The sequence below is a fragment of the Danio aesculapii genome, chromosome 25 (genome assembly GCF_903798145.1).
Source record: "Danio aesculapii chromosome 25, fDanAes4.1, whole genome shotgun sequence".
In the NCBI taxonomy this organism is placed as follows: Eukaryota; Metazoa; Chordata; class Actinopteri; order Cypriniformes; family Danionidae; genus Danio; species Danio aesculapii.
Window position 1 is genome coordinate 23,727,755 of NC_079459.1, and position 11,797 is coordinate 23,739,551.

Below are 11,797 nucleotides of genomic sequence, written 5' to 3' on the forward strand. Positions count from 1 at the left end.
ATTGTTGTGAGTCTTTTTTTTTTATTTAGCTGTAATTGATTCAGATTTAGACATTTAGCATCTACTACTGCTTGTTATATAGGAACTAGTCCAGCTCCAGCAGCAAACCGAAGCTTGTCCCAGGATTTTGTGAAGGTTTTTAATGCCATCTGGAAATAATGCAAGAATTTGAACATTAAAAAAAAAAAAACATGCATTTAAATAATAAAATGTATTTAAAAACTTTTAAAATCCTCACCTCTGCAATCTCTACCTTGCGTTCCCATTCTCTAACACTCTTCTGTAGCTGGCCATGGGACTCTTTAAGTTTGATATATTGGAGGACATGTGGTACGTGAAAGTCAGCCAACTGGCCCCTCAACTTCCTGTTCAGAGCTTCTGCTTTGTTTCGTTCCTGTCAGGGGAAGAAAAAAAATCAATACAATGGGTTTTGGCCAGTGGAGTACCAATCTAACTAGTACAAATGCCTTTTAGGGGTATGTTCACAGGACAATGATGTACTAAACTGTTTATGGAGAGTGTTACTATTAAAATAATGTATTATGCATAACAAGTAGATTGGCAATTCATGTAAACGACATGTTATTTCTTGTTAAACACATTAGTAGCTTGATAATAAATGTTCAAAACATGTCGGCAAGATGTTAATTGTTTATTAACACTTTTAATTAACACCTTTAACAACATGTTTGTATATGTGAATTAACTTTAAAACATGTTAACAGCATGCAGAGTAAGTCATGATATAAGTGGCCTTGCAACTTGTTAATACTTGCAAGATACTGTACACGTTAGCAACTTGCTAATGCATGGTAGAAATGTGAAAGCAGGCTACAAACATGCTAATTCATGATAGAAGGATGTTAACTACATGCAGAAATTTGTAAATGCTACTTCATGCTAGAAATATGTTAGAAATAGGCAAATATTAGCAACATGCTAATTAATACTGGAGACACATTAGCAGCATGATAATAAATGTTGAAAACATGTTAGGAAATTAACAAAATTAACAGCTAACAACATGTCCATAACCTATATGTGAATTAACTTTAGAAACATGTTAACAACATGTTAAGTAAGTCATAATATAAGTGGGTTTGCAACTTGTTAATTCATGCTAGATCCACGTTAGCAACAAGTCAACTTGGTAGAGATTGTTGTAAAATTATAGCAACTTGCTAATGCATGGTAGAAATGTGAAGTCAGGCTAGCAACACTAGTTATTCTTAGAATCGTTAACTATGTGCAGAAATTTGTTAATTTATGTAAGGTAAATGTTAGCAACATGTTAATTGATATTAGATAAATGTTAGCAACAAGATAACTTGGTAGAGCTTGTTGGAAAAATGATAGCAACTTGCTAATGCATGGTAGAAATGTGAAATCAGACTACAAACATGCTAATTCTTGTTAGAAGCATGTTAACTAAATGCAGAAATTTGTTAATGCTAATTCATGCTAGAACAATGTTATTTATGTAAGGCAAATGTTAGCAACATGCTAATTAATACTAGATACATGTAAGCAACATGATATCTTGGTAGAACCTTTTGGACAAATGATAGCAACTTGCTAATGCATGGTAGAAATATGAAATCAGAATAGCAACATGCTAATTCATGCAGAAATATGTTAATGCTAATTCATGCTAGAAAGCTGTTCATTTATGTAACATGCTAATTAATACTAGAAACATGTTGATTATTGATAGACGAGAGTTAACAGCATGCTAAATTCTTGCTTGGCACATGCATGCTAGCAACATGATGATAACTTGGTAAATCTTATTAGAAAGATGCCAGCAACTTGCTAATGATGCTACAAAATGTAAAGCCATCTTAGCAACTACATACAAACTACTTTGCAGCACACTACTAACCACCTAACTCTACAGCAACTGCAACCTCTCAGAATACACTAGCAACTGCAAATTAGCAGTTATGCATAGCAATTTTAGCAATTAATTTGAAGCTTTTTACTTTAAGTTTATTTTCAATTTCTGCTCATGTTGTTACTGTGCAATGTTGGTTTTGGAAGCGATGGTCTATTTACAAGTCATCAATTTCAAGAGCATTTAAAGAATTGAATTGTCCTGACCTCCTCCGCTTGCTCAGTCTCCTCCTCAATCTTAACCAGTAATTTCATCCGTAAAGCATTGTCACTACTCAGCATTTCTGACTCATTGGTCAAGGTATGAAGCTTCTCCTGCAAAATGGGGACATTGAGGAAATTCTAGGCAAGACAGTACATCGCTTATAGTTTAAGATCAGCAGCTCAATGCCAACAATTACACATGCATTCCTGTCAAAATACTAGATCAGCAAGTATCTTCAGACGTCTACATCTGACTGAGAATCTCACCTTATTAGAATTTAATGTCTGCAGTGTCTTTACAGCAAGCAGTTTGAGATTCACATGTTTGAGGTTTTGCTCATCCAGCTGCTTCCGATATCTGATGTTCTCAAACTTGAGCAGCTCAAAGTCCAACACTGTCAGACCCTCAGCCATCTCCTCCTGTTGTCTGAGCTGGGCTTGCTGTTTTTTCTTGTGTGTGAGGAGTGCTGAATTTTTCCGGTGCAACTTCTCAATCAAAATGTCCTGGAAAGATTTGGATGCTACATTGTGATTTTAAATTTGTTCATATAAATCATTTCAAAAACTTAATTTCTGCCATAGTTTACTCAATCTGACTTCGTCCCAAAAATAGTTTAATCTTTAAAACACAAATGAAAATATTTTATTTATTAAATCTGAGAGATTTCTGTCCTTCCAAAAATTCTATAAAATTCTATGTTAGTGAATAAAAAAAAATAAAATAAAATAAAAATCCATCTGAACTGAGACGAACACGTTTATGCATTAATCAGTGTTAATCTGCTTGTTAAGTGTGACGTCACGCGAGAGGCTTCTGGGTCCAATCGCTCTATCAAACTGTATGGGGAGACGCAACAAATGATAATAAACATATATAAAGCAATGTAAACATTTCGAAAATCACGATCACAATATGTATATCCATGCCTAATATTCGATAGCCAGAAAGTGAATTTTTTAAAAATAAATTCTTAAAATATTGGTGTCTGAGATGCAGCACGTCCAGAGACTGATGTGTAGAGCATATTTTTAATTCACTTTAATGTGTGATATGACTCAAAAGTCATAAACGAATATTTTTTCAATGCAAATAAGTAGCGGCTTGGACCCGGAAACCAACACCAACACGTCATGACTTAACAATCAAGTTTAGTATGGTGTGTACATTTGAACTTCTGCAAAAGCCAATGAGGTTTGTTCTCACACATCAAGCGAGTATGATTGATTGACTGATGTTTGATACATATAGTTTTATTTTTTGAGCTCTATGAATGTTTTGTACCATCAGTTTTAGGGTAAACAGACTATTGAGGAACATAAATGTCTGCTTTTTATTTAAAATGAACTATTTCGTTGTGATCAAAAGTTACAAAAATATTTTTATTGTGGGGTATAAGTTTACAGAGACCCGGAAGGGACGTGATGGTGGGGGAAAAAATGAGTGGAAGAAAAAAAAAAATCTGGGTTTTCTGCCCTTTGTAATCTTTAACTGAAATCTGAAAATGAACTTCCTGTTTGTTTTCAGTTAAATTATCAGATGATTTGATTTTGAGGTAACTGGCCTGGCTAACGCTGCTCCAACTGTCACTTTTGACAACAAACAGAAATGGTGAGAAGGAAGTGTCTGTTAGGTTGTAATAACTCTTGTAAAACCCCTTTCTCGATCTTTCTGAATGAAATGTTTACTTTACTACGTCCATTCGGCCCGTGGTACAAAAAACAAGCAATGCCCACTGTTTGCTTATTTAAAATTAAATTTCTTTAAAGTGACACCTCTGTTATCAAACAAAACAAAACTAGAGATTTATTTGCTGCTCTTCATTGTGTCACTTTAAAAAGCATGTACAGAAGCTTATCTGGGATCAGTTTGTCATACGGAGCACGTCCATACTTAAAATACTTAATGATAGGATGATAGCGGTATTGAATGATAAAATACGGGAGAATCCTGGCAAAAACAGGAGGGATGACATGTATGAAGTGAACAGGAAGTGTTTGTGGAACAACAGTTTTGCGAGGGAACACAAAACATCTTTGCGAGCTAACACAAAACATCTCTGCGACAGAATGCATAAAACCTAAGAAATAAATATATTCCTATTACTCAGTTTTTTTTTTTCTCCCACCCATTTTTTTTTCTTCCATCCATTTTACCCCACCATCACATCCCTTCCGGGTCTCCATAGAATGACGTGTACATTTGACCTTCTGCAAAAGCCAATGAGGTTTGTTCTCACACATCAAGCAAGTATGATTGACTGACTGATGCTTGATACATATAGTTTTATTTGTTGAGCTCTATGAATGTTTTGGGGTGAAAAGACGATCAGTAGTGAATGTATGATTTTTATTAAAAATGTCTTATTTCGTTGTGATCAAAAGTTCTAAAAATATTTCATTTTTGAGGAATAAATCTGAAGTTTTCTTTTACCTTGGTCTTTATTTTGTCCTCGATGTATCTCATGACCTTCTCAGCGCTCATTGTCATGCTCTTTTTGTCTTCCAGCTCTTTAACAATGTCGCGTTTAAAATGGGAGCGCTCTTTTTTAATCTCCGCCAAGTGGATATCAGCTTCTTCCAGAGTTGCCTAAAGAGGGGAGAATCAGTTATATAAGCATACAAATGTCTGTGTGTAGGCCTCGTTAGCTTGTTCTTTGTTTCATAACTAATGACCTTGTAATTGTCCAACTCTTTTTCTGAATGGATTTTCACTATCTTCAAATCTTCAATCATCTTTTGTAAATGCTTTTGGCAACAACACATTTCTGTTCCAATGTCAGGAGCTGTTGTCTCTCTGGGGTACGTACTTTAGCTTTCCTTCCTGGAATCTGGTATCAAAAGATTTACAAAGAATGATAAAACAATTAAACATTATGTATTCTTTAAAGCAGAGATGTCCAAACTAGGGCCTGCAAACCAAAGTTGGCCCATGGTAACCTTTGATTTGGCCCACCATCTCACATGAAAATGATAGGGAAGGTTGAGGCGAATGTCTTTAACAGAGATCGTAATTTCTAATTTAACGTAACTTTTTTGTTTTTGTTTTAATTCTGAGCTACAAAAACACAACCCTTTTCAATTAAATGCTGTAAATAAATCTGATTTTTAAAAATATAAATACTATCAATCAACGAATAAAGGACAATGCAAGACATTGGCGACCAAATCAAGGCAAAAAAAAGCAGGTGCAGCTTGACGACTAGTGTAACTCCATTCTGTTATAAATGGGATTGTTTTTTACTTTAATAGGTGCATTACAAAATTAAAGATATATACTGCATTAGTTAATATTAAACAATGTTTTATAATTATTTGTTAATTTTAATGAATTAGGAAATCACCAATGGCAACTTTAATGTAATAGTTTGGTGTATTTACCTTCGGTCCACCACCAAGTTTTTTTTTTTTTGGCCCTTCATAAGAAAAAAGCTTTAAAGTATATAACGCAGAATTTATGAAAGACCTCACCAAGCACTGAACATTAAGTTAGACCTGTAAACACTTGTTTATCCAATTAAACACAAATACGTACCGTTACCGTAGCCAAATTTTGCCATTTCCACGCAGTTTCAAACGTCCGTAGGTCCAGTCGACTAATATATCGATCAAACAAATCAATCTCTGCATGAAGAGCTGCATTGGAAGTTAAACTGAGGAAAATACGAATACGTTATGCAAATCGGTTTTAACGTAGACTAACCATGTTGTTACATAGATATATACATAGATACATATTACATATATGTAAATATCTATGATGTAGTTATGCTTATTATACAATGGTATAACGTTATTAAGACACACAATTGTTTGCTGACAGGACAAGCTAATGTTAAGCTAAAAGGCGGCGGCTCGTTCTCCAGGATAAACCTAATCTATTTTCTATGTTTTAGTTAATATGACAGCAAGAATATGTTAGGACTGTAAATAATTAATCTTTTGTGCCTTAGTTTAAGTCACTCACTTTAGGTCCACAAGTTCAACAAGTTCTTTTCGGTCCGTGTCGTTTTTGCTGTCCTCTGTCATTTCAGCCATGGTTGCTATGGGCAACAGGTTTAAGCATGTAAACAAAAGTAAAACGCATCTTATCGTCGTCATACATTAGGAACGTTTCATATTTGACAAAGCAATATGATAATGATTTTATTCGTTTAAAAGATGATAATTATACACTCTGAAATGTAAATAAGTGAATTAAATTACTAGTTTATTACATTGTTTTATTAAATTAAATTACTAGTTATAACCCCATAAAATCCTTTCAGAAGTATTTAGAAAAATCATTCATTCATTCTTTTTGGCGTAGTCCCTTTATTAATCACCACAGCGGAAAGAACCGCCAACTTATCCAGCATATGTTTTACACAGCGGATTCCCTTCCAGCTGCAACCCACCTCTGGGAAACACCCATTCTTTCTCATTCACACACATACACTACAGACAATTTAGCCCACCCAATTCACCTGCGAATGTCTTGGGCCCATTCTGTTGGACTTGTGAGGGAAATCGTAGCACCTGGAGGAAACCCACGCCAACACGGGGAGAACATGCAAACTCCACACACAAATGACAACTGACCCAGCAGAGGCTCGAACCAGCAACCTTCTTGCTGTGAGGCGACAGCGCTACCCACTGTGCCACCACGCCGCCCCTTATTAATATCAGTTTATGATCAATTTAAAGGATTGCCTTTTCAAACCACTAACTTTAAATAATTTATAATAGGGCTGCACAAGATCATTTCAGCATCGATATTGCAATGTGTGCAATCCTTAATAGTCACATATCGCATATCTGCAATCCTGAGTTAACATTGCAGTGTAATTTTTACATATATACAAATCAATAAAGCATGCAGTTTATTTCACTTTTATCTTTGCTCTATTGCATTTATCTATGCTTGTAATGTGTTTATTACATTTTATGCATGAGTCACTGCCCTACAGAATCATCTCAATCAACCTAAATTATATTTAATAACACTTTAAGGACCAATTCTTAATTTTATCTAGTTGCTAGGTTATTGACGTTTTGGCTGCTTTTCTCTATGTTGTTATTCTACATCCCTAAACTACCATAATAACTATTAATCATAGATATTTATATATTTATATATCTATGACTATTAATAAGGAGAAAATTAGGAGTTTATTGAAGCAAAAGTCATAAGAGATTGCTAAAGAGTAAGAATTGAACCTTAAAATAAAGTGACCAGATATTCTTTCCAAATAGTGCTATCTAATTATTTGCCGGAATTGTATAAATACAGTATATCGCAATATATATCGCAGAAAAACAAAATATTGCACACACACACACGCACACACACACACACACACACACACACACATATATATATATATATATATATATATATATATATATATATATATATATATATATATATATATATATATATATATACACACACAGTTGAAGTCAGAATTATTAGGCCCACTTTTAATTTTTTTTCGTTTTTAAAAATTTCCCAAGGTGATGCAGTGGCGCAGTTGGTAGTACTAGGTCAGTTGGCGTTTCTGTGTGGAGTTTGCATGTTCTCCTTGCATTCGCGTGGGTTTCCTCCGGGTGCTCCGGTTTCCCCCATAGTCCAAAGACATGCGGGTCAGGTGAATTGGGTAGGCTAAATTGTCCATAGTGTATGAGTCTGAATGAGTGTGTATGGGTGTTTCCCAGAGATGGGTTACGGCTGGAAGGGCATCCGCTGCGTAAAACATGTGCTGGATAAGTTGGTGGTTCATTCCGCTTTGGCGACCCCGGATTAATAAAGGGACTAAGCCAAAAAAAAAATGAATGAATGAAAATATTTCCCAAATGATGTTTAACAGAGCAAGGAAATGTTCACAGTATGTATGCATTTATTGTTTCTTCTGGAGAAAGTCTTATTTGTTTTATTTCGGCTAGAATAAAAGCAGTTTTAAATTTTTTAAAAGCCATTTTAAGGTCAAAATTATTAGCCCCTTTCTGCTATTTTTTTTTTTTTTTGATAGTCTACAAAACAAATCATCGTTATATAACTTAAAAATAACTTGCCTAATTACTTTAACCTGCCTAGTTAACCTAATTAACCTAGTTAAGCCTTTAAATGTCACAAAATACAATATCAAACAATAAGTGACATTGAAAAAAGTCCAGTACAATATGAAACAATGGAAAAATAACGTCAAAAAATAAAAAGGAGAGACAGGAAAAAAACTAAAAAACATTAAAGGTTTTTGCAATTACAAGGGTTGATTTAAGATTACTTATACGAAGATCTTAAGAGCAGAGCCTATTTTGGCAGTTTTTAAAGCTTCTTATTAGTCGATCCTCAAATCAACTTTATCTAATTCTCCATATCTTTTAAGAAGACCACAAAGCCAGGTTTACTATTTGAGAATTACCATTTGTGGATGTAAAATTTGCTTAAGAAAATAATTACATTTGTTTAAAAAAAAACAATATTTTTCTTTTGTGTGGGGAGAACATGCAAACTCCACACAGGAATGCCAACTGACCCAGACGAGGCTTGAACAAGCAACCTTCTTGCTGTGAGGCAAGAGCGCTACCCACTGTGCCACCGCATCACTTAATTTCAAATGATCATTTCTAAAAACAATATTTTTTTTTGTCTAGAAATTGCTTCTTATAATTGCTAGATATTTGCACTAGAAAAAATACAAAAACTATAAGTAAGAAAAGCATTTTATAGAGTTAATTTTTAAAAAATTTGTGTTTATTGCTGCTGTTCTTGACTGGTGCCATCTTGTGATTGAATAATAATAATAAGTATGTTATTGTCTGCATCCAGCTGTTTTTGTTTCTGTCAACTTTAATTACAGATCAGCTTAAAGTTTTGTGTCTCATTGTTTAGTTTTGTGGCAAGTAGCAATAAAAGGTTGGATTATCTACACTACATCTAGGCAGTTGTTTCTGCAGAATAAAATGTAAGTCTTCTACAAAAATAGATTACGATGTAAAGTTGCCGCAAATAAAATCAATAATGCATGTTTTAGAATTATAGTGTGCTTAAGGATTGATGATAATTTGTAATGTATTTGCACCAAAAGGACCCCAAATAAAATCCTGTTTAGGGTCCCCTGAAGGCTGTGAATACTTATTTTTTAAAATACAAATTTATTACATCATATATCATTAGAAGAAAAAAAGAGGCTACAGTTTTTAATTTAAAACTTTAAAAGATTCCTATTTTTATTTATTAGGCAAATAACAAACTGGCCAGCATATTCAACTTTCCTAAGTTTGAATTTGGCCAGTTGAATAATATAAAATTAAAACACAATAATTTATTATTATTATTATTATTATTATTATTAATAATAATAATAATAATAATAATAATAATAATAATAATAATAATAATAATAATGTTTTTGTAGCCTCTCTGGTAAAAAAGTACATTTGGAAAATCATGGATAACAACAATAGCCAAACTAGTATTTGAATTAATTACAATAAAGGCTGCTTGTTGGTGTTTCACACCTTTTTATTGATGAAGAATGGGCCACGATTTAGAATAAAAGTCACTTGTGCAATGTTTTCTTTATTTAAAAAACATATTGTATGTTTCTCGCACAGCTGATGTTGGACTCATGAAAAATAATTGTTAGCTTTGGCTAAAACTGATTAGCTGAAGTCACAACAACCTTTTTCAATGGGTTATTTTCACAATGTATGATGGCGTAGCACTCAAAATAGTACAAATGAGCGCGTGTTGGGACAAATTCTGGATCCTTGTCAGCGAGTGGTACGTCTTTCGAACCACCCGAACCCTCCCCCTGGCTACGGGACTGTTGTACATGCGTCAGTCTGTTGTGCAAACGGAAGTGTTTCACATATGGGCGCATAGCAACGGACGGACATGCCCAATGGCCATAGCAACTTGTACTTCCGGATTTTCGATGCTAATTGATAAAGCTATCATGGGTTTCCGGGTCAAACCGTAACAGTCCGTTTTTTCCTGCAGCAGCACGGGGGGGATTGGTCCGGAAAACCCGAACCCCGCTTACAAGCACAGCACTGCACGGGATTCTAAACGTTTTTCGCGATTCCTGCATAACGGCTACGCACGCGACGTCACTGTGACACGGTTTTTAGCGGAGATCGGTTAAACATCGATCTCTAGTCCACCGCCTCCCGTTCTCTCCGTCTCTCTCTAACCAGTCAATATCCAGCTTAGGCAGTGGTTAGTTAAATTCTACTCACTAACCGTGGACTATATTTTCCAACGCCACTTGCTCCAGACTGAGAGGAATCACATCCTGGCGCTTTTTGTTTTTCTTCTCGGATCTCTATGCTTTGGATTTAGGGATTTGGGGCCCCTTTGGGGTGGTGGGGGGGTTTAACCCACAATAATTAGATTTAAACAAACCCCCCCGCCTGTTATCTATTTTTAAACTTTTCACAAAACTTCACACATTCAGATCGGAAATAGACATCGCATTCGCACTACCAGAGCATTTCACAGACTATCCACCATTCATTTTCAACCCTCGGAGCTCCAGGCGGTCAGAGCGCCGCTGTCAAGCCGGGGAACGAGCGCTGCTCAGCGGCCACCGCGCTTTATCTTTACCGCCGCTGCTATCAGATATCACACGCCTCAATCGGATACAATCACACCCTATTTCCTGGCTGGTCTACCCATAATCGCTGATTTTTCGTTTGTTTGTGTGTGTGCGCGCGTGTTTATATATTTTATTTTATTTTTGCGTGTTTTGGTTTGGATTTGGAGATTTCTCGTACACCCTGAGCCCCGTCACGCGCCATGCCCGGCCCGGTGGCCGGTAGTAAGTCTCGGGTGTATGCCGATGTCAACACTTTGAAGAGCAGGGAATACTGGGACTATGAGGCCCACGTGCCCACCTGGAGGTGAGAGATTAAGCTATAAAAAGCCCGAGTGCATCATCATCCAATGTTGTGTGTCTCAAAACCAGCTGCCTATCCGTGCGCGTTTTGCGTGTGGTTTTTTATGCGTGTGTCTGCTGCTTTCCTTTGCGCAGTAGGTTCGCTATCGATCGTGCTGGGAAAGTCATCAATCTGCGATCGAGCAGCCCCTGTTTGAGCTGCTGATGATGATGATGAGAGGATGACATGAACGGATTTACAGATGCAGCGTTAGAGAGAGCTGTGTGTGTGTGTCCTCTTCAGCAACCACAGATTTTATGCAAATGCACTCATTCCCTCAAGTGTGCAATGCACATCTTGTAATTACCATTCTAAACCAGTGTACTAATAGAACATTTAGTGGTTTTAATGGTTGGATTCCTCTGAAGGAGTTAATGTGTTTCTGTTTTGCACGGTGCACATATATAATTACAAGCTTGATGAATACGCTGTCATTATTTATTAGGATTTTTTCGTTGTTCCCCCCTGTGGAACATGAAATTATAATACTTTAGCATTTTTCATGCAGCTCTACATTCAAAGAACTGATCATGGGATAGGGATAGTTCACCCAAAAATGAACATTGTCACCATTTACTCACCCTTTACTTGTTTTAAACATTTATGAGTTTCTTCTGTTGAACACAAGATAACATGTTTTGATAACAGCCAACCATTAATATTCATAATAGGAACCAAAGTACTATGGAACTCAATGATTACTGGGTTCCAGCATTCTTATCTATCTATCTATCTATCTATCTATCTATCTATCTATCTATCTATCTATCTATCTATC

The 11,797-nt window shown here is 35.6% G+C and overlaps 2 protein-coding genes across 2 annotated transcripts in view; one reads left to right on the forward strand and one right to left on the reverse strand.

Annotated features, from left to right (window-relative positions):
• Positions 1-4: 4 nt before the first annotated feature.
• On the reverse strand, positions 5-6,143 carry ccdc113 (coiled-coil domain containing 113). The gene is given in 9 exon segments (XM_056451440.1): positions 5-149; positions 239-394; positions 2,101-2,208; positions 2,365-2,601; positions 4,529-4,684; positions 4,771-4,835; positions 4,838-4,925; positions 5,630-5,747; positions 6,062-6,143. Coding segments are annotated over 9 exon segments (1,074 nt in total). The 5' UTR covers positions 6,133-6,143; the 3' UTR covers positions 5-74.
• A 3,885-nt stretch (positions 6,144-10,028) lies between these two features.
• Positions 10,029-11,797, forward strand: part of csnk2a2b (casein kinase 2, alpha prime polypeptide b) — an 18,929-nt gene continuing 17,160 nt past the window's right edge. The window contains exon 1 of the mRNA XM_056451805.1: positions 10,029-10,983. Coding sequence (XP_056307780.1) covers positions 10,880-10,983 — 104 coding nt within the window. The 5' untranslated portion in view covers positions 10,029-10,879. The remainder of the gene's footprint in view (positions 10,984-11,797) is intronic.